Genomic DNA, 27,638 nt, shown 5'->3' on the forward strand with positions numbered 1-27,638 from the left:
CATCTGCTCTCGTGATGTCACCAACTGAGCACATCGGGCGGGGGCTTTTCCGTGTCCCTAGACAGTGTCGGTTAGATCACTGCCATAAGTATACGCCTTAATGCACTTTATTTAAATTGATGCATTGTAAGTGGAATTCTTGGACAAGAGTCTGCCAAGGACAGCGGCTTAAAAATCACCACCGTGGCAGAACTGGAGGTGGAAAGAAATCCTGGGCACAGAAGGATCCTGCAGTCACAGCCCCTTGCTGCACTTGAACTGAAGCCGCACACGGCTGATGGCACTCTGGGTGTGGTGCTGCAGGAAACAAAGTGCAATTCCAATCCACAGACCGCAACCCCAGGGAGACTGGCAGAGGTGTGTGCGCTTATGAATCTTGCATTGACACAAAAACGTGCACGATACAAGCACATGGTGTCACAATCTTCTGTGACTTGTTTAATCCACTCGCTCCACCATTAGCTAGAAATGCCTTCTCTGCTGCCTCACGGTCACTCTGGCGTCAGAAGCAGCACTGGTACTCCAGGGCGCATTCCAGGGACCCGGATGGAGACGGAGCAGGCTCTGCACTCAAGGGCACCTGGTGCCCTCCAGAATCTGAAAGGGTCTCTGTCCCTCTCTGCCCCAGTCTTGGCCATCACCTGCCCCCTTTCCTTGCAAACAAGTGCCTTCTCTGCCCACACTCCAGACTGTAAACTCGAAGAAACAAACAAAATATCCCTTATAAATAAAGGCCCCATAGGCGGGCTTAAACTGCCTTTAACTGTCAGCTGTGGGAGCCAATGGAGAAGGAAGGTAGTTCCTGGCACTGGACTCCACACCTGCTCCAGCCCTACTGGAGTTCGAGTAGGGAGAGGTCCTGTGTCATTGCCACTACCCGGCAACTGGGGAAGAAACCAGTATTTTATCAGGGACCTGCTATGTGCCAAGCACTGCAGTCAGAACTTTTTAATGTATTTTCTCTTTTAATCCTCATCAGCTTTGAGACGCTGCTGCCAGTATCACCGCTTATACAACCAAGAAATGGAAAAACCAAGACGGAGGCAGACAGAGAGCAGCCACCTGCTGGTTCACTCCCCCCATGTCCACAGTAAGCAGCCAGCCAGAAGACCTACTATGTGCGTGGCAGGGACCCAGCTGCTTGACTCATCCCCGCTGCCTCCCAGTGTGTGCACTGGCAGGAAGCTGAAGCCAGGAATTGAACACAGACACCACAATATAGGATGTAGATTCCGCATCCCTACTAAACACCCACTCCAGAGAGCCTCCATCTACATGTTCTCAGCGACTCCGCTGGGAATGAGAGAGGCGGGATGCACACAGACTCCATCTGCAGGGATGTGAAGGGCTCGGGCAGTTTCCTGGGGAATGTGTATGGAAGTGCATGTGTGCACCTGCGCGTGTGTGTCCGTGTGCATGAGCTGGGCTGTGCGTGTGTGTATGGGGGTGTGGGGAGCTGGGGAGCAGAGGCAGGACTGGAATGAACCACCTGTACACAGAGCTGAGAGCCAGGACCAGGAAGAGAGAGGGTGGAAAAAGACAGAGAAGCCTCAGCCGTGAGAAAGCAGAAGGAGCCGGTCAGAGTGTTTTGTGGTCAGCGCCCAAGGGGTTATGGGCTGCCTGTGGTTTCCAGCCAAACAGGGTCAACCAGAAACCAGCAAGGCCCTACCTCTCTTCCCACCCGCTTGGCCTCTGGGGATGCCTCCTACAGGAGAGACCTTTCCCAGAGGCTACAGGGTGGGAAGAGAGGAAGTGGCTGGGTCTCCGTGGTGGGAGGGGGGACAGGAGCAGCTGCGTGTCATGGAGGGGTGTGCGCACCAGGGGCTGGTTGTGGGATGTCGGGGTGTGATGGGCCAGGCAGCAGGCAGGTCTGTCCCAGGCTGGACACAGCTGGGCCGTGCTGGGAAGAGAGCCGTAGTCACATCCAGGACAGGGCCTCTCAAGGTGCAGTCCCCAGACCAGCAGCACTGTCTCATTTGGAAAGTGCCAGAAATGCATTCTTGGGGCTGGCGCTGTGGCGTAGAAGCCGCTGCCTGAGATGCCGGCATCCCATAGGGGCTCCAGTTCATGTCTCAGCTGCCCCGCTTCCGATCCAGCTCCCTGCTAATGGCCTGGGAAAAAACACCAGAAGATGGCCCAAGTGCTTGGGCCCCTGCTACCCACATGGGAGACCCAAATAAGCTCTTGACTTTGGCCTGACTCAGCCTTGGCCACTGTGGCCATTTGGAGAGTGAAGAAGTGGATGGAAGATGTGTGTGTGTGTGTGTGTGTGTGTGTGTCGGCGTGTCTCCCCCTAACTCTTTCAAATAAATAAAATCTGAAACACAGCAAGAAATGCACATTCTTGGGCCCCAGCTCAGGCCCACGGTTACAGATCCAATGTTTTGTTTTCTCCTTACACTCACAGGCCAAAGCCCCATCCGCCAGTGTACGAGGGTCCTCTAAGGAAGTAATTAAGGTTCAATGAGGGGACCGGCACTGTGGCATAGCTGGATCAGAAGTGGAGCATTTATCAGAATGGCTCAGAGAATAAGCACGCATATGTCCAGGCCAAGACAATCCAGACCGTGGGAAGGAATGTGGACAGGAGGGGTATGCACAGAAAATAATGGGAACCCGGGATGGGTCTTTCAGTCTGCAGGGAGAAACCTCTGAGCTGTGTGCCGAAGGCTGCCTTCATCAGCTGCAAGGAAGAGACACCCAAGAACCAAGAGGTACAGTCCGCCTGGAAGGGCTCTCCCCACTCCTAGGGAGAGCAGGTGCCGTGGGAGGGGGCTGGGGTCTGCCTCCAGCCTGGAAACTCAGGATGCACCAGACACCGGAGGGCAGAGCGAGGCTGGAGAGCAGCAGCCAAGCCACCATCCGCCTGCGCCGCGAACATTACAGAGATCTGCTCCTAACCGCATTCCAGCCACACCTTCCTATCATAAGGCTGGAATGCCGTGGAATAAAGGCCCTTCCGGCGAATGCTGGCAAATACTTCCAAGTGGCTCCCTGTGTGGGGAGTCAGGGGAGGAATCCTATTCCCGATGTTTGCAGATTTCCCTGGTGCGTATACTCCACCATGGCCAATCTCAATGGTCAACTTGATGTCACTGAGTGTGGCACTGGGAGCAGACACGTGCAGAGTTGGCTTTGAAAGCTGGTGTCACTGCGCCCATCATGGGTCTTTAAGACCCAGTGTTGTGGCCGGTGCTGTGGAGCAGCAGGTTAAGGTCCCGGCCTGCAGTGCTGGCCTCCCATAGGGGCACCAGTTCAAGTCCTGGCTATTCCACTTCCAATTCAGCTCCCTGCTGATGCTTCTGGGAAAACAGAGGAGGAAGGCTCAAGTCCTTGGGTCACTGCACCCATGTGGGAGACCTGGAAGAAGCTCCTGGCTTCAGATCGGCCCAGCTCTGGCCACTGAAGCCATTAGGGGAGTGAACCAGTGGATGGAAGACCTTTCTCTCTCTAACTCTTTCAAACAAAATACATCTTTAAAAAAAAAAAAAAAAAAAAAGACCCAGTGTTCCTCCCAAAGTTCCCTGGGGAAAAGCCAAGGCAGCAGTGGGGGTGGGGGAGGGGGCAGGGATGCTGGAGGAAGACTAACACCATCAGATAGATGAAGGCACAAGAACAGGAGGTGGAGAGGGAAAGACACCAAACACCAACTGAAGGGAAGGCAGCCTGCAGGTCCTGAATAAGTTCTGGTCTTTCCTGATCCAGCTTCTTAAGCCATACAGTCCACAGCAACTGTGTTCACACTTTACATGATTCCACTTCACCATTTGTCAGCTTTTTTTTAAAGATTTACTTATTTATTTATTTGAAAGTCAGAGAGAAGGAGCAAGAGAGTAAGAGAGAGGTCTTCCATCTGCTGGTTTACTCCCTAGATGGCTGCAACAGCTGGGGCTGGGCCAGGCTGAAGCCAGCAGCCAGGAGCTTCTTCCAGGTCTCCTAGGAGGGTGCAAGGGCCCAGACACTTGGGCCATCTTCTACTGCTTTCCCCAGACCATGAGCAGGGAGCTGGATTGGAAGTGGAGCATTCGGGACTCGACCTGGTGCCCCTGTGAGATGCGGCAGCTTTACCGGCTACGCCACAAAGCTGGCCCTGCCATTTTTCAACTTTACAGAGGTGCAAAAGCCATGTGCATTCTCAAATTTTGAAGCCCTACTTGCTCCCAGGCTAGTGAGGTCTGGGCTGATCCCGTGTCATGATGCCGGGTGACAACAGCCACAGCTCCGGGTGAGCCCTGCGGTCGCGAGGGGACCCCATGCTGCCGAGCTGCGATGGGCAGTAGGTTCAGTTCCACCACATTTCCAACGTAGGATGGGTTCACCGGGATGCACTGGAGTCAAGGAGCCTGCAGGATGGCACGCACTCCAGTCACCCTCAAGGTCACAGCTAGTGAGTGAGTGCTTCCTCCTCCCTCCTCTCTCCAAACCACCAGGGACACCAGCTGCCCTGTTAAGGACGCGGGTCCTTAACAGGGAGTGTGCATCAGAACCCCTGGGAGGCCCTGTTAAACCCAGTCCCTTGGGCCCCGCCCCTCAGGTTTCCAATTGTGTGGCTCCAGAGCAGGGCCCTGGAATCTGTATTTCCCAAGGGACGCCAATGCTGCTGCTTCCGGGACCACACCTTGAGGAGCGTCGTCTGAGACCATCTGGGAGCGCTGCCAACAAGTGTCTTGCAGGAGGAAACCACGCAGCCCTCCCTCAGCAGCCGTCTGAATGTGCAGACAAGAAGGAATTCCACTCACGTCCCCACGGGCGCCAATCACTTCCACACAGGCACATGTTCTTGCCTGACAGTTTCAGAGCAAACTGTCCTACCGGGTCCTCAAGACCCTGCACCTGCTGCTCCTGTGACGTCCCATTTCATCACCACCCACAGTGGACAGCAGGGCCAGCAAAACCGCTGGACAGTGGAGGGAGTGGCTGGGCCTGAGAGGTGACGCCCCCATTGGGCTCAGCCTTAATTCCTCTGCACACCTCATTTCCAGCCGGGGCGTGGAGCCTGAACAGACACGGGGCACCAAGATCGCTCGGGCAAAACTGGTGGGGCCTGACGGCCAGCCAGGCTCCTTACCTTGCTTGTCGCTCGTGCCCCCAGGACATCGGGGCCCCCGCACCAACGGGCCCCGGATGCTGGGGGTTTGCAGCACCTGTTTCTGCTGTTCCACTGTCAAGTGGTCACTTCCCATCGCCCTCAGCAGCCCTGGGAACAGCAGCTCAGGCCGCCAGGAGCCTCTGCAGGCGTCAAGGCTGAGTAACAACATCCTGCAGCTCTGGCAGGCACAAGGGTGGGGGGCGGGTATTAGCTGCCTGGGGGACCCCCCCCCCCCAGTCCTTAGGAGCTACACTGGCCTCTGTGTTGCTGTGGAGTAGAGAACCTATCGTGGCAGGGACCCTCTGGGCAATGCTGTGTCCCTCTAGGCCAGTCAGAACTCAATCCTCAGAGCAGGTGTCTATCCCGGGAGTGAAGACGCCCACCGCAATGCCTGAGTCCTGTGCCCAGCTCCTAACTCCAGCAGCAGTGACGACTCCTGTGTGCGGCCTGGAGTTCCCAACTCCCAGCTCAGTCCCCGTTGTTGTAGCATTTGGGGAGTGAACCAGCAGATGGTCTCTCTCTCTCCCTCTCCCTCTCCCTCTCCCTCTCTCTCACTCTCTCTCCCTCCCTCTCCGATTTAAAAAATTAAATCAATAAAAAGAAACCAAGCCAGCGCCGCGGCTCACTAGGCTAATCCTCCGCCTTGCGGCACCAGCACCCCGGGTTCTAGTCCCGGTCGGGGCGCCGGATTCTGTCCCGGTTGCCCCTCTTCCAGGCCAGCCCTCTGCTGTGGCCAGGGAGTGCAGTGGAGGATGGCCCAGGTGCTTGGGCCCTGCACCCCATGGCAGACCAGGAGAAGCACCTGGCTCCTGGCTCCTGCCATCGGATCAGCGCGGTGCGCCGGCCGCGGCGGCCATTGGAGGGTGAACCAACGGCAAAGGAAGACCTTTCTCTCTGTCTCTCTCTTTCACTGTCCACTCTGCCTGTCAAAAAAAAAAAAAAAAAAAAAAAGAAAGAAAAGAAACCAGTCTTCTCTTCCCACGCAGAGTCCTCGCCCTCTCAGAAGCGGTCTGTACAAGGGCCGGGTCTGACACACGCAGCTGCCCCGTTCCAGGAACGCCTTTAGAGTAGGCACCGCCAACCTTCCAAGCACCTCAGGCCTCCCAGCCCCAAGGAAGGGTGGCTCGAGGGATTCCCTGCTCACAGCCATCTGGAGGCCCGCGGATCCACGGCTCTCACATGCACCCCTCACCTCAGCACGTGATGTGGAACCTTGGACTTGGGACCACACCTCTCTGTGCCTCAGCCGCCTCCTCTGCAAGACAGAGGCAATGAGTGCCGACCCCACCGACTCACGGCGGAGATGAACTGAGCCCCTGTGCATGCAATTCTCCTAAGGGAGCTGGCACCGGGAGCCACAGAGTGCAGCTCCAGTAACACCACTGCTCTACTACAGGGGCCGCATCCGTGTGCTTGGTCGGTGATGTCCCTGATCCACGGTCCGACACACGAGAGCGCTTGTCTTGCTGGGAGAGACAGTGGGGCCTACCCCTACCCCTGGAGCTGGAGGTGGGGAGGGAGGGGCATGGGAGAACGCAGGGTCCCTGTAGGCGTTACCCAGGTCACGCCCATCAGAAGGTGGCCCCAGGTGAGCACCTGCCACGCAGCCCGACGGAGCCAGTGGATGCAACAACCACTGAGCAAATGCAAGCAGCGCGGCTGCCAACCCACACTTACTTCCAGGACCGTCCACTGTTCGACAACAATGGCGTCGTAGCCCTGTCCGGTCTTGCTGTCTTCCGTGGAAACAGCTTCAAAGATGAACACTCCCTCTGTCAGGCCGTGCAAGGAATCTGCGGAGCGAGCACAGGGAGGGGCGCGGTGAGCCGTCTGCGGAGAGGCCTCGGGAGCAAGCCCGCATTTGCACGGCACTCATTAATAATCCCAATCAGAACATCTTTGCAGCATGTTAATTAAAGGAGGCACACGCAGCCCTCGAGTCTAGCCCCATCAGAATGAATGAGCCTAATTTACCTCGCAGTTCTGAATAATATCCTTGATTTTATGAGCCCAAATCTCATTGTTAGCAATCACCATTTGATTTCACGCGTTTACCTTCCTTTTCACGCTCCAGCGTCAGGATGCACTGGGGAGATCTTAGGCAGGGGAAAACACGGTCATTTAGCCAGAGTTTTTAGAAGAAAACTATATTTAGGTGAGAGTTTTTTTTTTTTTTAAAGGGAGGATGGACCGTGCAGATCTGAGCTTGGCAGAAGCACCCCGGTGCCTGGGTTCCCGGCAGTGTGCAGGATGTGGGCGGCTGTGAGGCAATCTTTTGGGCAGCCCACGTCAAGGGGCAGAATCGGGGGGAGGGAGCATTTTCCCAAATGACTTACCACTGGGAACACTGCCTGGGGCGACAATCAATGGAGCACGTTCCGGCTTGGGTTGGATACAATTTTTTTTTTTAAGATTTATTTATTTTTATTTGAAAGGCGGAGTTACAGAAGGAGAGAGAGAGAGTTTTCCATCCACTGGTTCACTCTCCAGATGGCTGCAATGGCCGGGGTTGGGCCCATCTTTGAAGCCAGGAACCAGGAGCTTCTTCTGGGTCTCCCATGCACATGCAGGGACCCAAGCACTTGGGCCATCTTCCACTGCTTTCCTAGGCCATAGCAGAGAGCTGGATCAGAAGCGGAGCAGCTGGGACTCGAACCAGAATCCACATGGGATGCCGGCACTGCAGGCAGTGACTTTACCTGCTATACCACAGCGCCGGTCCCTGGGTTGGGTACAATTCTACAGACACTAGGCACGTAGCATGATTCAATAACAAACTCAGGCAAGGAAGGTACACAAGAAAGTAGGGTCCTGCCCATGCATAGGAAGACATACGGGGAGACAAGCAGCTCCTTCCCGTTTCTGGGCCATGGCTCCCAAATGCCCTAGATCCACTTAGTGGTTTGACCTGGACACAGTGGTATAGGTCCTGGCTCTCCCCTGGAAAGTGACCTGAGCCTTCTAGGGGCTTCATCTTTCCCTCTGTGAACTGGGTCTGCGGACAGGGATTCCTCCTGGCACCTGGATTCTACCCCACAGACACGGCTCAGACACACCGCCGAAGGCTCAGCGGTGCCCCCTCCAATGCATATGCTGCAGCCTTAACCCCCGGAAGCCAGTGGTTTGGAGGAGATCTCTTTTCTTAAGGTTAAATGAGGGGCCCCCAGACAACAGGACTGGAGTCCTTTGCGGAAAAGCTGGAAATAACCAGCGCTTCCCCTCGGCTCTCTCTCACCCTTGGTTGGCAAGAAGCAAGAAAAGCAGCCAGGAGGGAGCCCCCACCGCTAAGCGGATTCTGCGGGCACCTTCGTGGTGGACGGCCAGCTTCCTGGGTTGGGGCAAGACCGGCGTGCGGTTTAAAGCACCCAGCCCTGGCAAGCCAAGGTGCCTTTCAAGGACCGGCTATTTCAAGAGGATGAATCCATAATAACGTGACACCAGAGCCACCACCGAGGGCGGGAAGGCAGTCACAAGTCCTCTTGTGGGGAGCAACCCGGACTGGACTGAGTTACTGGAATTAAGACTTATTCTATGCATCTGCTCTCCCACAATATGGCGCTGGGAGAGGAGAAAACAGCTTCTACGCAGCTGCCTCTTGCCAACTTGAGTGATGACCTCCAGGAGCTGATCCTGCTCCTGATTGGAGGAGAGCAGCGTGTGGGCAGCCGAGTTGGGATTGGTGGAGGAGGACTATAAAGGAGGAGAGAGACGGCATGCACCAGGAACATCTAAGGGGAACATCTGAGGGAACACCTGTGCAGCCCCCAAGAGAGCCGGCCGGCGGTGTGCCGCTCCCCCGCGGAAGTGGGGAAAGTGGCCAGGGGGAACCGCCCTTCCACGGAGGTGGAAGGGACTGTAGCCAACCCGGGAAGAACCAGCAGCAAACCCGGGGAGGGCCGAGCAGACGAAAGAACAGTGCAGGGTCCTGTGTCGTTCCTCCACGAAGAGGGGGAGCAACATAATGGTGCCGTGACTCGGATAGGAAACCTAGGAGGGAAGAAACGGGAAGAAATGGGAAAATACAGTAGAGAGAGACTAGAAGAGCCTAGGGGAAAGCCGGACAGAAAAGGTGCCGGAAGAAGCTATCGAAAGCCTAGGCATAGACTCGGATACGGACTGTGGGAAAGAAGTAAGGATTTAAAGTGAAAGCAAGAAGAAACTTAGACTCAGATACGGACTGCAGGTTGAAAGTGAAAGTGAAACCTATAAGAAACTTAGACTTGGATACGGACTGTGGGGAGAGGCCAGGAGAAATGAGGGAGGAATATTGCTGGAAGAAAACTTAGGGAAACATACCGGGTAGAGAAAAATGTTAGGGAGGATGAAGCCGCGAGTGTAGGCCGAGGCGGAGACGTAAGCCAGCTTGGAATTCTTCAAGTCAGCCCGGGGAGCAAAAGGCGAAAATCTGGAACCAGAGGCAGAGATGTGGGCCGCCAGGTTGGAATTCGCCAGGTTAGTCCGGGGAACTTGGACTGAATGCCGGTGGTGGCGGAAACATTCGTGGAAGCCGCCGCATGCAGAGAGAGCACGGGGCGTGAATAGATAGGGAACGCGGGGCTGGCGCGAGGCCGTGGTGCGGGCGCGAAGTGTGTGGAGACCGCGGAGTGTACGCGCGAAGCCGAGCCACGCAGAGCCAGGAACCCGCCGGCGGGGCGAGGCGCCGGGAAGCCACGCAGAGCTGTGAAGCTGCCGTGGGGCGAGGTGCCGAGAAGCAGCCTCGGGGCGGGTGCCGGGAAGCCGCAGGGATAAGAGAAACAGAAGTTTAGAAGTAAAATGAGAGAAATAGGAATGCTGGTAGATAGAAGTAAAATAGGAGAGATAGGAATGCCCGGAGATAGAGAAATAGAGAAAAATAAAGCCTCCCCTCAACATGGCAATGAGAGAGCTTGGATTCGGTCTGCCTGATTAGGGAGGTGGTGAGCACCTGCGGGCGGCTAGCAGTTTATGCGCCGCAGGTCACCGAAGACAGGCACGAATTAACATCAATAAGTCTCCCCACAATACCGCAATGAGAAGGCTTGGATTCGGTCTGCCTGATTAGTAAGGCGGTAAGCATCAGCAGGCAGCTCGACCAGAGTATGAGCTGCAGGTCACCGAAGATAGGCACGAATCAACACCAATAAGTCTTCCCACAATACGGCAATGAGAAGGCTTGGATTTGGTTTGCCTGATTGTTAGGGCTTGTAAGCACCTGCAAGCAGTTCTAGCAGAGTAGAGCATGCGCTGCAGGGCACCGAACTCAGGCACGCATCAGCGCCTAAAAACCTCCTCACAACATGGCGAAGAGAGGACCCGGATTCGGTTTGCCTGATTGATAGGACTTGTAAGCACCTGTGGGCAACTCTAGCAAGCAGAGCAGAGTGTGTGCCGCGGGGCACCGAAGACAGGCGCGTATCAACGCCAAAAATAAAAAGAAAGGGGGATCTGTGGGGAGCAACCCGGACTGGACTGAGTTACTGGAATTAAGACTTATTCTATGCATCTGCTCTCCCACAATATGGCGCTGGGAGAGGAGAAAACAGCTTCTACGCAGCTGCCTCTTGCCAACTTGAGTGATGACCTCCAGGAGCTGATCCTGCTCCTGATTGGAGGAGAGCAGCGTGTGGGCAGCCGAGTTGGGATTGGTGGAGGAGGACTATAAAGGAGGAGAGAGACGGCATGCACCAGGAACATCTAAGGGGAACATCTGAGGGAACACCTGTGCAGCCCCCAAGAGAGCCGGCCGGCGGTGTGCCGCTCCCCCGCGCAAGTGGGGAAAAGTGGCTAGGGGGAACCGCCCTTCCATGGAGGTGGAAGGGACTGTAGCCAACCCGGGAAGAACCAGCAGCAAACCCGGGGAGGGCCGAGCAGACAAAAGAACAGTGCAGGGTCCTGTGTCGTTCCTCCACGAAGAGGGGGAGCGACACCTCTGACTCAGGCAACAACCAAGCACTTTCCAGAAGCCACAGAGAGCAAGTCTGACCAACGCGAGCGCCCAGGAATCACTCGCTCTGTCCTCCAACAGGCACGGGAAACAGAACGAGAAGGTCATGAGCGTGGCACAAGTCCGAGCTGCCCCAAGGACAAAAACAAACCAGAGGCTAAGCTTAACATTCCTTCTCTATAAAGAGCTTTTACAAGTCAATGGCTTCAATACTGAAACACCAGTAGAAATGGGCAAAGCACACAGCCAGCTCAGCCATTAATCCTCTCTCTCCATCCCTCCATGCTTCCCTTTTGTTTATCAAATTGGCAAATTTTGAAGGCAAAACGCGCACGCTCTGGGGATTCGGGCAAGTTTCCAGCGCTAGGGAATTTTAAGTGCACGATTTTCCCGGAGAGCAACGTTAACCACGCCTTGCGCCTAGGAAACCGGAGTCCAGAAATCCTTCCCCGTGGAGCTGACAAGTGTGTCCTGAGCACCAGCACCACTGAACGAACATGTACAGTGGTGTTAACAAACCCCTTAAGAATCGTTTTTTTAAATATTTATTTGAAAGGCAGTGTTAGGGAGAGGCTAAGGCTGAGAGAGAGAGAGAGAGAGAGAGAGTTCTTCCATCCACTGGCTCACTCTCCAGATGGCTCCAACGGCCGGAGCTGCGCTGATCCTAAGCCAGGAGCTTCTTCCAGGTCTCTTACGTGGGTGCAGGGACACGAGGAGGACTTGGGCCATCTTCCACTGCTTTCCCAGGCCACAGCAGAGAGCTGGATTGGAAGTGGAGCAGCTGGGACTCAAACCTGCGCCCATATGGGATGCCAGCACTGCAAGCAGTGGCCTTACCCACTATGCCGCAGCGCCCCCCCCACCTCCAATCTTAACCCTGCTGTGGACGTGACCTAGTCGGTGCAGTGGGTTATGCCACAGCTTGTGACTGACATCCCGTATTAGAGCAACGGTTCGCTTCACTTCTGATCCAGTTCTCTGCTAATGCACCTGGGACGCCAGCAGAAGATGGCCAGAGCACTTGTACCCCTGCCACCCACATGGGAGACCATGATGGAGTTCCAGGATCCCACCTTCTGCCTGGCCCAGCCCTGGCTGCTACAGTCACTTCAGGAGTGTACCAGCAGAAGATCTCTCTCTCTCTCTCTCTCTCTCTCTCTCTCTCTGTGTTCCTCTCGTTGCTTTGCCTCTCAAATAAATAAAACTTAAAAAAAAAAAAACCTTTAACTCTCTAAATACCCAATAATCCAAATATTGAACCACAGAACAAGAACTAATTAGGATATTCCATAAATTAAATCTAACACTGTCCCAAAGAAACCACATCTTAATAAGTTGGACAGAGGCCAGTGCTGTGGCGCAACAGGTTAAAGCCGGCCTGCAGCACAGGCATCCCATGTGGGTACCAGTTCGAGTTCTGGCTGTTCCACTTCCGATCCAGCTCCCTGATAATGCGATTGGGAAAGCAGCAGAGGATGGCCCAAGTGCTTGGGCCTCTGTGCCCTGGAAAAGACTCCTGGCTCTTGGCTTTGGCCTGGCCCAGCCCAGCCGCTGCAGTCATTTGGGGAGTGAACCAGCAGATGGAAGATCTCTGTCTCTCACTGCCTCTCCTTCTCTAACTCTTCCTTTCAAGTAAATAAATAAATCTTTAAAAAAAAGAAGGCAGATAAATGCTTTAGATACAAGAGTAAGGAGAAAAAACCTAGGATACAAAATTGCCATATGAGTTGAATGTGAATTTTTATGTTAGGTTTACACAAAAAAGCTAAGAAAAAAAATTAAAAGTTCTCCTTTTTATCCTTTCCTAGAAGGTTAGCCTCAGAGTTAGTAAGACTTAACACATGTGAACGGTCAACATAAATGAAAAAGGGTTTGTTATTGTTTTGTTTTTCTCTTCTGCATGGTTGGAGGCAGAACTAGAATGAACATCTTAGAAACCATGGAGAGAAGTCTTGAAGTGGAACACAGGGCTCAGAAGGGCGCACCTGTTACCAAAACATTCAAGCTCACAGACCCACCTATGGCCACCCGATCCCTCATCCTAGCACCCACTGAGCACCTGCTCTATGCCGTGCAGAGCCTCCAAGCACCGACAGTAGGTTTTCATCACCGGGGGGCTGACCGTGCCATGGCGAGGGAGACGGTGACAGAACGTCAGAGATGAACGCCGTAGAACCACAAAGCAGGCTCAGGGGAGAGCGACAGAGGAGGTGGGGGTGGCAGCCATATTTGCAAGAGATGTGTGGGGCTGAGGTCCCACTTTGAGTAGGGCACAAGTGAACTCGGCAGGCAAGGGGTGAGTGGATCTGCAGGGTGTGAGAACCGGGTGGAGGAGCTGGGCTGCTCAGAACAGTAGAGCAAACAGGCAGAACCCCGCGAGGAGGAGGCAAAGCCAGAGCGCGCGAGGGCGAGAGGGGGACCAGCAGTGAGGGTGAGGCCGGCGGCATTCTAGCAGGTGTGACGCACACAGAGGCTGGACTGGCACTTGTGTCGCTGAGCCTGACGCCCTGTGGGCCACCACTTGGAGAGGACACGCACCAGCTGGCCCACTGGCTCCAGGAAGACGAAGGCAAGCAGGGCCACGGGGCCCCAGTGGCACCCAGCTTGCATCAGCTGACCCGCAGACCCGTGAGGAGGCCCCATGGGGGTCAGCAGAGCCATCACCAGCTTCGCCAGCCAAGAGGAAAATGGGGTGAAATCAGTTACTTCCGTTTTGAGCCAGTGTATTCTGGCGTGGCTTGTTACACAGCATCGTTGCAGCCATAGCGGACAGGTACACTCCCAGTCCTAGGGAACAGGAGGCCAATGTCTTTTGCTTAGCCTGGGGAAACTCCTGACTCTCCCAGGAGGTCAGAACCAGCCATGGCAAGAGGCTGATTCCCAGAGCAGAGGCTTCATCCTCCTGTTGTCCCTCCCCAATGACACCGCCCCGGCTCCCCCTCCTTTCCTGTCCTCGACATCTCTCGTCTCTTGGCTGATGGCCCCCTGGCCTCCTAGGAGATCTTTACACAGGTGGCTGGTGGAGAAGAGAGATGCCCTTCAGCTGGGGTCCTGGATGAGTGGGGACTACAAGCTCCTCACTTGCCAGCCTCTGGGTCATGCCCCAGGGCTCAAGCTGGTCGGATGGGCTCAGACACCCGCCACCCACTGTGGGACGAAGCCTCCCCAAGGCCTGGCCTGGGCACACTCGTGACCAGAAGACCCTCCGTGACTCCTTCAGGGTTTGACCGACATGGCACTCAATTGCTCAAGGCGTCTGCAGAAACAGCTCTGTGTCTGCAGGTTCCGTATCTGACCCGGGACTGCAAACACACATGCACACACACACACACACACACGTCACCTGTGCTGAACATGTTCAGACTTCCTTCCTTGTCACTACTACATAAATAACACACGTGCTGGCATAGCTTTATGCTGTATTAGGTATTATAACTCATCTAGAGACGGCTTAAAGTCTCTGCAGGGGGCTCCGTAGGTTATGTGCAAATACAGCTCCATTTCGCTTAAGGAACCGGCGCATCTGAGTACCTGAAGATTTGGGTGCTCAAGGTGGAGGGGGGAGGGTCCAGAATCCAACTCCCTCAGACCCCTAGAGAGGACTGCATATCTAGCTTGCAAAGCTTCTACCTACATGCACCTGCCCAAAGCGGCACAAATGGCATGCGGGTCTGTAGCCCACCGGCACAGGGCAGCAGAGGTGACAGCCAGGAAGGACCTGCAGCCCACCCCAGCCCTGTCTCCACCCCCTGCCTGGCTTCCCCTCCTCCCTCCCAAGTTGCTGGCCCGGCAGGAGGGCTGAGTGATGGCCAGGCGTAGGGCGGCAGGAGGAAGGGACACACGGGGGTCCTCATTGCCCGTCCGCCTCACTCTGCCTTCCAGCCTCTCGGTGCACTGCTCTGCTAGTCTGAATCCGGAGCGCTGATTCACCTACTTAGCTAACAAGCGAGTGTGGAGCGGCTGTCAAACGTGCTCATCTGTGACAGCAGAAAGCCAATGAACCAGAGAGAGTGGACAGCTGGGCTGTGACAGAGCCACTGGTTTTTGGCCGGCCTCATCCGCTCCAGGTCTCCTTGTCCCCTTCACGGCTCAGCCTCACTGCAATGCGCCCTGAGTTGGGTATAAACAGGTCCATCTCAAAACGAAGGCGTCCAAGTAAAAAGGTTAAACCGCCCTCCCTCTATGGAAAACATTCCATTATCACTGCATTTTTTATTAAAGTAAAGATGCTCCCCTACTGTGCATGAAACGCTATTTGCCCCGGTGCTGTATAAATATTTGATGCTGGTCTTTTGGCAAAAGGCCACCTTAACCTCTTCAGCTTACGATTTACAAGAAGGATTGGGAAAGGGAGATTGGCCGTGTTCTATCCAGAGTGAAGTCCAAGGGGGCACCTGTTCTTTCTCTCGAAGCTGCAAAGCTTCCAGATACCTTGCACGCAGCTCTGCTTCGGGCCCAGTCCCCGGGGGCTGCTCTCTGCCGAGGTTGGCCCGGAAGGCTCAAGCACGACAAATGGTCGGTGCATTTGGTCTGTTTTTGTAGGATTAAAAACAGTGCAGCTTCTCTTCTGAATCAGTGGCTCTGGACTAAATCATCCACACAGGGCGAGCATCACAGATCCCCTGGGCACTCTGGGGGCCCCTCCTCCCCGCCAGAGGCTGCCTGGTGCTCCAGCTGGGTTCCACAATGGTGCTGGCCACGTGCTCAGCCATAATTCTATGTCGCGGTCGCACCGACATGAGACCCCACGGCACATGGGGTTCAACCAGCCCTGGGCAATGGGGCCATGTTGTCTCCATCACACCACAGCTACTCTGCAGTGTGCCCATCTGACAATTCAAGTGTGGGCAAGGCTGGGCTCCAGGCCATGCCTGCCTTCTGAAGTGTAGAATCATCTAGAAAAGATTATCCAGCTTCAGTTTTGAGTCAGGGTCAGCCTGCAAGTGCCGGTGTCATTTAACTGACCAGATGGGGAAGAAGCCCTTGGACGTGGGGTCAGCAGGACGCAAGGCAACCACTCTGCCCACGGTTTCTTCTCCAAGCCTCCCCGAGTTCCCCATGAGTCATCGCTCTCTTTTAGTGTGTGAGAAAATAGATATACAAGTTGTGTTCATTAAAAATGCAAGGGCCAAACTTAGACCTGAAACGTGCTTTGATTCCAGGCCTTTGCATGCTCTCTGAGCTGCTGTGACAGCTACCTGCTGTCCCAGGAATTGGTGAGACAGTCTGCTTCTCCCGGCACAGCTGGTGCTCGGCCAACTGTGCCACACTCCTTCCACACTGGTGTTAGGGGAGAGGCGGCAGTGGGGTCACAGGAGCACGGCCTTAGGGCTCTGGTTGGGGCCCAATTTGTGCAGAGATCATGGGATAAAAAAAAAAGAAGGAATAAAGAAAGGTAAGCTTGTCGGTAAGTTGCCTTCACTGACAACACAACATGGGAGCCACACAGCAAGGAGACAAAAGGGTTTGCAATCACCCCTGAAAACATGGATGAAGCTCACAACAGAGAGTATGAGAGGAGCCCAGGACAGGGCGTGCATGCTCCGTGCATGTAAAGCTCAAAACCATCAATGCGATTCAAGTCAGGGCGGTGGTGACCCAAGGGAGAGGCATAAGGGGGCTCTGTGTCCTGACCTCAGTGCCCACCTGTGCACATCCACCCAGCCGTCCCCATGATTGGGGCAAATTTCTACAGGTGCTCAACTGCAATGGGGAAGTTACTCAAACATACGTGATGCATGGAACAGCGAATGCCTTTAATGGCACACGACATAACCTACCCCTCCGTTACTAAGGGGCTTCTTTGTTTGTTTCTTAAAGATTTATTTATTTATTTGAAAGGCAGATTGGAGACAGAGAGAGCTTCCACCCACTTGTGTACTCCCCAAATGGCCACAATGGCCAGGACTAGGCCAGGAGCCTGGAACCTCATCCGGGTCTCCCACACAGGTGTGGGGTCCCAAGCACTTGGGCCATCTTCCATGGCTTTCCCAGGGACACTAGCGGGGAACTGGGCTGAACGTGCAGCAGCCGGGACTCAACCTGGCGTTCATATGGGATGCCAGCGTCAACCTGCTGTCCCACAACGTTGACCCTACTGGGCTCCTGTGAATCAGAAGCCACGCCTGTGACCGCTATAGGGCGAACCTTCCTGGAGGCAGGTGGTGGCCCAAGGGGAACCGGAAACACCTGGATCTACTGCATTCTCCCTCTCTTCCCAGGCCCCACCCCTAAATCTGCAGGTGCCAACATCTGCATCTGGAAACCTTTATGAGCCACCTTCTGTATACAGTGTATGATCTACAGGCACTAAAAGGTTAAGAAGCACAGGATGAGGGGCACCTGCTCTGCTCTCTGTCCCAGCTGCCTGCTAACGGACACCCTGGAGAGCAGCAGGTGACGTTGCCACTCGTGGGGGAGATCTGGACTGGGCTCCAGGCTCCTGCTTCGGCCTGGCCCAGCCTGGATACTGCAGGCACGTGGGGCAGGGCCAGTGGACGGAAGATCCTTCGCTTTCCTCTCTTCCTCCGTCACTCTCTCTTTTGCCTTTCCATGAAATAAATAAGTAAATAACGTTTTCTTTAAAAAATGCAGTACAGGATATATAGGGCCTGTCTAGGGGTTTGCAAATACACCTGTATAAAACACAAATCCCTACACAAATACGCACCCTGTTTTTACAATGACTTTTTTTTTTTACAAATATAAGATGGCGTGTACCAAGCGTGGGAAATTCACCCTCTTGGTGTGGATGCAGTGGGGCGTCAGTGAGCTTCAAGGCAGACCACCTTCTTTTTATTTATTTATTTTTGACAGGCAGAGTGGACAGTGAGAGAGAGAGACAGAGAGAAAGGTCTTCCTTTGCCGTTGGTTCACCCTCCAATGGCCGCAGTGGCTGGCGCGCTGTGGCCGGCGCACCGCGCTGATCCCATGGCAGGAGCCAGGTGCTTCTCCTGGTCTCCCATGGGGTGCAGGGCCCAAGCACTTGGGCCATCCTCCACTGCACTCCCGGGCCACAGCAGAGAGCTGGCCTGGAAGAGGGGCAACCGGGACAGAATCCAGTGCCCCGACTGGGACTAGAACCCGCTGTGCCAGCGCCGCAGGCAGAGGATTAGCCTATTGAGCCACGGCACCGGCCAAGGAAGACCACCTTCTAAAGAGGGCCAGGATTGAGAACGGCCTGGGCACCGCCTGAGCCCCGTGTGCTGCAACACGCAGAAGGCGCCACGCCCTGGCGTGCACTCAGTCACACACGCGTGGTCTAGCAAGGCTTACAAAGAGCTTGCAACACGCAGATAGCGGATGTTACAGAGATGAGAGAAGGCTCCATGCGGCACAGCCCAGCAAACCCATGGCGCAGACCCTCTGCCTTCAGTGAGTGAGGGCACGTGGCTGGCCCGGATTCCAGCTTGGACAAGCAGCTACAAGGACGTTTCTGAAACAGGGTAGGAGAGGGCAGGACCCGGGAAGGGGTTGGGGTGGAGGGGCAGAGGTCTGGGCCAGGGCCAGGGGCGTATGGAGTGACAGTAGAGCGAATGGGAACAAGGCGAGAGTGAGGGCAAAACAAGGGGAGAGCAGGCCCGCAGGGACGCGGGCAGGGCACGGAGAGACGGGGGCAGCCACAGCTTTGAACCCACAGACCCGGAAGCCCCTGATGAGATACCTGCCTCCCAGTAGGGTCCTCAGATGGGGGTGCTCCCAGCTCCCCAACTCCTCGTACCAACAGCCGGCTCAGCAGCCCCGCACACGCATGTTCTGGCCTTGGTAGCTCTGGCCGGAGCCCCGGAGAGCCTGTCTGCTCCGCTGTGTGGCCTCGGGACTTGCTCTGCTTCCAGCAAGTCCTGCCACCTCCCTGGGGGTGGCCCCAGGGCCACCAAGGTCCTGCTAGAGATCACAACTACCCCAACAGGGCCACCCTCTCCCTCGCCTCTCTTCCCACCTGCCTCCTTCCTGCCTCTTCCTAGCAGGTAACCTTGACAACAACACAAGGGCCCCGAGCCTCCCTTTGCACAAGGGTGCCTGCTTCCCTGGGGAGAAGGAGCACTCAGGTCTAGGTGAGGAGGAGCCCCTTACCTCCGCATGCACCTCACAGGCCCGGCCCCAGGGCAGAGCCCTCCCCAGCGCCAGCCACCTGCTGCCATGAAGGCACAGTGACAGAGACGCAGGGAGGGAGCCTCTGGGGCACCACCAGTGGGAGCCCGAACTTGAGGACCCTCTGGGTCTTTGCGTGTTCTGGGAGAAAAAGGTTTCAAAACAGAAGCTGGAGTCTTCCCTGGGTAACTGGGACTGAAACACCGCCTTGCTCACGGGGCCAAGTCCTCCTGAGCTGCAGGGGTGTGTGGAGAAGATGCGCAGAGACCCAGGGCTGGCCCCTTCCCGATGCCAGACAGCTCGGAGACCTGCCTCCAGCTCGGCCAGGCCCACCTGTAAGCACACCAGTGGTGCGGGTTCCTTTCACGATCACGTAGCTCACCTTTAAAAAAACAAACTCGGGACAAAGCACGTATTCCATATACACATCTTTCATCCCTGGCCGAGGGAAAGCATTTTCAGGGCAGAAGCACCCCCAAGCCACTGAGTGTTCCAATCAGAGTAGGGAGGATGCTTGGCACAGCAGGTTAAACCACTGTTTCAGCTCCCTGCATCCCATAATACAATACTTAGGTTCCAGGCCCGGCTCTGTTCTCCACTGCAGCTCCCTGCTAGTGCACATGGTGGGAGGCAGAAGATAGTGGCTCAGGTCCTTGGGGCACTGGATCCACGTGGGAGACCCAGATGGAGTTCTGGGCTCCTGGCTTAGCCTGGCTGTTGTGGGCATTTGGGAAGTGAACCATCGGATGGGTGATATCTCTCTCTCCCTCCCTCCCTCCCTCCCTCCCTCTCTCTCTTTCTGCCTTTCAAATAAAATACATAAAAATTTGAGAATGAAATAAGAGCAGAGTGGGTTTCAATGGCTTCTGGTTTGAGAATGCAGTAGCCCTCCCTGAGACAGAACACGCAGCCGCTGGCAGAGCGCGAGGCACAGTCAGGGCGCGGGAGTCACTGGCCAGGGGAGATTTCACGTGCTGTCTTCAGGCCTGGATTTAATGCAGTTAAAGCCAAGGGAGGGGCTCACAGCACCCCAAACCCTCCAGTCAAACCCGAAGAAGCAGCAGGTAAGTGACCCAAGGCTTTGGACTCCAGGTTGGATGGTGGGTGAGGAGCTGAGAGGAGGGTGCAGGAGGTTAACAGCCTTGACTGCGAAAACTATACAGTCAGAAAGAAAGAAATGGCCTTGGACCCTCAAGGTGTTCTCTCTTGGGGCCGAAGAGACAATTTCCTGTTTAATGCCCCAATTCTCCCAAGAGTGGGAAGGGGATTCTACCAGGGGGCACCTGCATAGCTGCTACTTTGCTTCTTGAAGACGTTAGTTTAGGGGCAGGCGTTTGGTGCCACAGTTAAAAATATGGCCCTCGGGCTGTCCACATCCCCCGCTGCAGTGCCCTGGTTCAAGTCCCAGCTCCACTCCCTTCTCCAGCTTCCAGGAGGCACCAGCTGACGCTCAAGCAGCTGGGCCCTTGCCACCCGCACAGGTGACCCAGACTGCACCCCCAGCTCCTGCACTCAGCTTTGCCCAGTCCCTGCCACTGCAGACATCTGGGGGGCAAACCAGTGGACAGGGCTTCACGCGCTCTCTCTCTTAAATAAACACATAAAAACAATGTTAGAAAATGTTAGTATTATCAGCCCCTACATATCCAAAAGTTACACATCCACACATTCAACCAAACTTGGAACTGAAAAACTTTAAAAAAAAAATCCAGAAAGTTCCAAAAACTGTGTACTCAGACTTATAACGGTTGCGATTGTACTGACCATGAGGCTTCCTGTTCATTGTCATTGTTCCCTAAACAAAGCAGTAAAGCAACTATGAACATAACAGTTACTTTGTGTTAGGTATTACTGGTGACCTAGAGATGAATTAGAGTATACGGGAGGCTATGCACAGGTGACTTATGCCATTGTACGCGAGGCCTGGAGCACGCTGCAAGGGTCCTGGGACCAACTCCGGTGCGCACCAAGAGAAGACCGAGCGCCACACAACTAACCACCTGCATAGCTGACCATCCACACGAGGGGACCACAGCTGCCCAGGGGAAGACACAAAACTACGCACAGCCACACCTTCTGTGGGCACCAGGAGGGGGTACAAGCAGTCACTTCTGCCCCAACCCAAGGAGGGCGATGGGGCGTCCCTGCACAAGGAAGAGAGGCAAAGGGGCCCGCTGGCTTCTGTGAACATCTCTGAACCAGAGCTGTCAACACCCCCAGCCTCCCAAACAGGCACTGCTACCAGAGCTGGAAGATGCCTCTCACAACACACCGTGATAGCTCCTGGTTGCAGAGACCTTGGCGGGCACCTGCGAGGCTTCCTTGTGGGCAAGGGGGCTACCGGCCCCGACTGAACAGAGGTGGTGCCTCCTTAGCTGTATTAATGAAAGGCACACCACAGATCAGCACTGTCCCACACACTAGCTGTACACTAGGAGTCTTCAAGACGCTCACAGAAAACACGCAGCGTGAGAAAACTATGCAACTACGCGTGGGTTTCCACACTTTTTGGCCCCAAAGACCTTATCATTTAATTCCATTTTTCTACAAACTTCTTTGTAAGTATCCTCATATAATTATTTAAATTTAGCTGGCTGGGAATTAACTGAACTTTAAAATCAGTTCCACATGTCAAGTGCTCAGCAGCCAGGGATGGTGAGTGGTTGCCCTACTGGACAGTTCCAATATGGAACATTAGCATCATAACAGAGTGTCCTAGTGGACTGGACGCTGGCTGTGCATGTGTCCTTAATGAGCCACTTGCCTTTTCTCACATCCTACACCCACTGGACACGTGGTTATGATCTCTGCTCTACATACGTGAACAGTGGGTATCAGTATTTAGATAATAGCAAGGGTCTGGCCTCGGAAATCAAGACCTGTCCGTGCTGTGTCACGTTCCAAGGCCTGGGATGACTAAAGGCACGTACATTCAAGATAGCTAAGACTGATGTCTCTGCATCTCTATTCTAAGGACACCTGCTGGCATTTCAAGGATTGCAAATAACGTACAGCACAAACCTCACCCCGGACTCTGCTAATTCTTAAGAGAAAACTGCTTAACAACAACGCACAGAGCTGCCAGTGCCCCCTGCCAGGTTATGCCAGGGCCTCTGGGTACCATAATCTGGCGTTACGTTGCACTGACTCAGGACCTGCACGTGCTGTCACGTGGGCCCCTTTCCCCAAAGTGCCTCTCACTTCTGACGCACCCTCGCGACTCAAGCTGCCTCCGTGTTAACCTGAAACCCGTTACTGGTTTGACGCATCCTTCTCACTGCGGGCAGGCTTTCTTTCTGCCTTCGGAAGGCTGACGTCAACAGTGCTACCCCTGTGCAGCCAGCGAACCCCCAGAGATGACCCATTACTGTGGCGGGGGGTGGGGGAGAGATGCCAGAGACCCCGGGACTATGTGCCGGAGCTCAGGGAAGCCAGGCTGTTTCATTTCCTTCTGTGCCATCGCCTCGAGGGTGCCGCCTGCTGGGACTTCACACCACAATGGTGCCTCCAAACTAGTCCCACTTCTGCAGTGGCCTCACCCCAGGGAGTGATGAACAAACCTGGGAATGGAACAGCCTTTAAAATTCACGGAGACTGAGGCTGCCACTGATAACACGGTCACTCGCCTTTCTCTGTCATTTCAGAAGATCCCTGGCTGATCTTTGGGTTCTGGACTTTATGGAAAGTTCTGGAAAGATGTGCTCATTAGAAGTCAAATGCCTGGGAGCCAGCGCTGTGGTGTAAGAAGTAAAGACGCCACCGGAGACACCGACATCCCTTATGGGCACAGTTTGAATCCCAGCTTCTCCGCTTCCCATCCAGCTCTCTGCTACGGCCTGGGAAAGCTGCAGAAGATGGCCCAAATACTTGGGCCCCTGCACCTATGTGGGAGACCAGAAGAAGCTCCTGGTTCCTGGCTTCGGCCTGGCCTAGCCCTGGCCATTGTGGCTATTTGGTGAGAGAAACCAGAAGATGGAAGATTCTCTCTCTCTCTCTCTCTGCCTCTCCCTCTCTGTAACTCTTTGAAATAAATTAATTACTTAAATATTTCAAAAAAGAATCAGCAGCAGTAGATGTCAAATGGATGTGCACTGGCCGCAACGCTGTTCCATGAGGGCTGTCCAGGGGCTGTCAATCATACCGGTCCCGGCTCCCAGGTAGAACACGGCGTTCACCAGCGCGCCCCCCTTCCGGAAGTGGCTGCTCATGTGCTCCAACCAGTTGGCGTCCAAGCTGCTCACGGTCTGGCCGTTCCTGGAGACGCGCAGAGGGATGGTGATGGGGTAGTACTGCCGGCACGGCCGATGGCTCTGGGGTTTGTTGAAAAGGGCGAAGATCTCCATCCCTGTTGGGGTTTGGAAAAGGGGACAGAGAAGGGTCAAGCACCCAGCAAAGGCTACCCTGGAGCCCCCAGGACAGGCGATCCAAGGCGACGTCTCCGCAAGGCAGCCCGGGGCCAAATACCACATCCCCGCTCCTCAGAGGGAGCCAAGGTGGCCGCCCTCAGTGACAGGGACCTCAGAGGGTGACCTTCAGATGGGGGAGGGGGGCACAGCCTCTGATACCGGACCACCATTCATTTGAACACAGACACTTCTAGAAATGCATGCAAAGATGTGTCTTGGACAGCAAAGCAAGCCTATCTGGACAGGACTTGGTCTCTAAAAAAAAAAAGGCACTGTGCCCAGCACGGGCAAACAAAAGCACTACTGATTCCAGGAACCTCGCACACTCCTGAGCGCACTATTTATAAACAGCAGTGGTGCTTCCTGGGGCTGAACCCAGAACACTTCATCAAGTGCATCAAAAATACATCGTTGGTATGTAAAAATAAGTATGTTCCCGTCAGCAAGGGTTCTGCCTGGAGTGGCACCCGGGCTCCGTCAGCCAGGCAGGCGCTGGGGCTGAGGGAGGCTCCGGCTCGCCCGTCCCTTCGCTGACAGCTCAACTCGTCAGGAATCCGTCATGGCTACAGCCAGCAGCCGCCTCGCACCCGCGGTATGCACTTAGGTGCTGCCGGGCAGGAGTTAGCAGGTGCAGCCTGCAGGAGCGAACGCCTGGAATGCTGATCTGAGTCTGCAGGTCTATTTTTGGGTAACTCAGTGAGTCAAGCCATCAGCATTGACCCAGCTTAAAAAGCTTTGCTCGAATAAGCTGGTCAGGGATGTGCTCTGGCTTCCAAAAATACCTTTTTGGAATGGTTAGGAAAATCTCCACCTTCTTTCAAAGAAGTCATCAGCAAAGGTGGATATTAGCAAGGAGGACAAAGCCCACAGGTGCTCCTTGCGTGAGACGCCTGGACCCCCGACCTGGAGGCCATTTCCCAACTCGTAGTGTTTCACAATGTCTGTGGCATCCAAACACCAGCTTCAAACTGACTCATTTTCCTTTATGCAAATAAACGCCACTTCAAAAGGAACCTTCGCTGCGTGGCGTAAAGGCAAACCACTAGCCTTGGCCGTGAGCAGGGGGTGATGGGAGGCACACTGACGCTAATGCAGTCATCCAGGTAACCCCTGCATCTGTCTCACCCAGCTCCCTGCCTTCTCCCAGGGGGCACAGGAAGCCTCCTCACAGCCCCATCGGGGCGAGCGTCAGCCAAGACTCCAATCCCCGCGGCTCAGTGCTGAGCCACAGCTGAGAAAGCAGGGGGGCTGCCACAAGCTGCCCCTGCACTGGGACAGGTGCCCATCTGCAGGCGGGGCCACGGGGATGCTCAACACAGCACCAGCCTGGGCTTCGGCGCCACCCAAATGACCATTCTCCGTCTACCTGCTAAACTCAACAAGCCAGCCCCACCCAGGACACCCTTACACGTGAGACAGGAGACCTGGGGCACAGAGCTGGAAGCCACTAGGCTCTTATGTGACTGAATATACCCCTTAGGAATGGAGGGACAGAGGGGACAGTTTGCAAGGTTTGAAGCCACGAGTTGGGATGCTGGGGTGTTTTCAAGTGCTCAGGGCCAAGTGTTCAAAGAAAAGCAGCAGCTACTGAGGACAAGAGACCAAACGGTGCGTCAGCAAGTCCCTGGCTGCGCTGGTATATCTTCCACAGCAGACCCTGTCACCTTGTCTTCCTAAGTCACTTATTAGGGAAGTAAATCCCAGGAGACACAGGGAGAGAGGCTACTAACAAGCAGTGCCTTTGTTATATCATGGGGGCGACTGGAGCTCATGCAACCCAGAGACACCACAGCCACGCCCGTGCCAGCCAGGCACTGGCAAGGCAGCCAGAGCTCAGGCGCTGGAGGTCCCCACAGAGGCGCTGGCTCCCCAGGGCAGGTGGCACAGAGAGGCTAAGGGAGCCGCTGGCTCAGCCAGAGCTGTCCACCAGCACCTGCCACTCTAAGGCTGCTGCCAACAAGAACCGAAAGGCAAGGGCACCATAGCCTTTTCGAGGAAGAAGCTGAGTGGGGAATTTGGAAGTGGCCAAACGCTCACAACACATGGTGACACGTGACCACACACAAGGATCCCCACTCACAGGGCAACACCCAAACACAACTCACCCAAGTGCGGCCTGAAACCAAAAAAGCAGAAGACGAGAAGGAGAAGTGTGAGCGCTGGGGGATGGGAACTGAGCCAGTGCCAGGGGCAGGCGGAGGAAGACAGAGGCGGGCAGACAAGGTGCAGGGCGCAAACAGCCACCCAGCTTTCCCGTCCCGATCCTCCCCAGGGGGCGGGACTGAAGCCAGAGACAGAAATAAATTTTCCAGGAAGGAAAAGGAAGTGATGTTGGAACGAAGCGCCTCCTGAGCATTAGTGGCCATGAAATATTGGGAGCAACCTGACTTCGGATGCATAATCCTTCTTCGTCAACCCCTGTCCCGCTGTCCCCTCGGCCACGGTCCCGGCTCTGCTCACACGGAAACCAGCCGCAAGACACTGTCCCAATACAATGTCCTCCGACGTTTCGATACTCCAGTCCTCCGACACACACGCAGGCACGGAGGGCTCCAAAAAGCAGCCCAGAGTTTGTTTAAATTTCTCTGCTGCTCTGTGACACTGCCATGACCTCGCTGGAGGATTTTTCCAGACATGGGACGGAATGTCCCAAAGGAAGGCATTGTTCCCCAGAAGGTTCCGAGAGCGGCCGAGGACGGCCCTGGCAGCGCACCCAAGGCCCAGGGGCACAGGCTTCTTGCCCAGAGAGCTTGGCCTCTCGGTTCAGGCATCTCCAGCCCACCTGGGATGAGCCTGACTTCCACGCCTGGCCCTGGCAAGGGGGTTGGTTGGGTCCCAGAGCCTGGAGAAAAGCCAGAGTCAGCCAAGCACACGGGGGAGTCAGCCTGGGGCTGGGCGGGGCTGCGGCCGGCTCAGGTCACTACTGGGAGTGTAGACAGAAGTCTGCGTTGGGAAGAGAGGGCAGAAAAGGTTCGGGCTTCTCATCTGGGGGAAGCTGCGTCAGGCTGCTCCCAGGCATGGGGACTGGCAGCACGGCACCCCGGGCCCATGCGAGGCCAGTGTGCCAGGGCAGTGGGGAAAGGGACCCACTTGTGTGGATGACAGCAGCCTGGGCCCGAGTCCCAGAGCAACCAGGGCCCCTCCCGGGATCCTCCACCCTCTGTGGGATAGGCAGCACCATCCTATGTGTTAAATAGATCCCCAGAAATCACAAGGCAGCACACAGCAGGGCCAACAGGCTTTCCAACCGCCAAGCCCTGGGCTCTTTCTGGACTCGCCCAAGAGGCTGATGTCACAGGACACACAGAAAGCAGGGTGGCCATAGCAAAGAGCTCCATATTTGCATCCATGGATGCTGTGAAAGGCCCACAGGCTGGCGGCAGGCGGCAGGCGGCAGGTCTGGGAGGCCTGGGGAGGGGAGGACCTAGGGCAGGAGGCATCCGTCATGAGAGTCCCCAAGCCTTAGGCCTCCACCCCAAGTTGCCTGCTGAGGTCAACCGACTGAAACCCCCCCAAGACAAGAACCAGTGGGGAGGGCCGGCTTGGGTTCTGCCTGGTGTTTCCAAGCATTCGGTTGCAGGCAAGGAAGGGCAGTGCTTGGAAGGCCTTTTAATGATTATTGGTGACACTTAGAATGTTCTGGAACTCAGCTGGCCACCTCGTTTCTCTGTCGGAAGCTGCAGAATTCAGATGTAGGGGCTGCCCCTGCAGAGTAGCTCAGGTGCTGGCTGCACAGCAGGGCCCGCAAAGCCACACGAAATTCCCCTGGAGCAGGAGATAAGAGTCCCAGGGCAGGCAGAGGGACACGAGGTGGGCAGGGAGGACATCAGCACCCGGCGCCCATGGGACGGCGAGGGGCCCTCTGCTCTGGCTCCAGATGAGGCTCCCCGGGACACAACCCCCATGGAGGGAATGGATTAGCCGCAGAGAAGCGGGGAAGGAAGGAGGCTGCCCCTGGTGGTCTCATAACCGCCTTGCTGTGGCTGCACATTTGAATCCACCTGGCAGAGAGGATGGACAGCACCGCACCCCCCTAGGGAGCCCGAGGCGGGCCAGCCGGGAGCAGGCCTTGCGTGCGTGTTTTGGGGGTGATGGTGAGTGGACTTCCCAGGGAAGGAAATGATAAGAC

At 55.5% G+C, this 27,638-nt stretch overlaps 1 protein-coding gene across 2 annotated transcripts in view; it reads right to left on the bottom strand.

Annotated features, from left to right (window-relative positions):
* RFTN1 (raftlin, lipid raft linker 1) overlaps window positions 1–27,638 on the bottom strand; it is a 233,501-nt gene that overhangs the window by 34,022 nt on the left and 171,841 nt on the right. For both annotated transcript variants that reach the window (XM_002716182.5, XM_051818491.2), the window contains exons 6-7: window positions 23,245–23,448; window positions 6,767–6,882 (exon numbers count right to left, since the gene is read on the bottom strand). In XM_002716182.5, coding sequence (XP_002716228.1) covers window positions 6,767–6,882; window positions 23,245–23,448 — 320 coding nt within the window. The remainder of the gene's footprint in view (window positions 1–6,766; window positions 6,883–23,244; window positions 23,449–27,638) is intronic.

The sequence above is a fragment of the Oryctolagus cuniculus genome, chromosome 4 (genome assembly GCF_964237555.1).
Source record: "Oryctolagus cuniculus chromosome 4, mOryCun1.1, whole genome shotgun sequence".
NCBI classification, from domain to species: Eukaryota; Metazoa; Chordata; class Mammalia; order Lagomorpha; family Leporidae; genus Oryctolagus; species Oryctolagus cuniculus.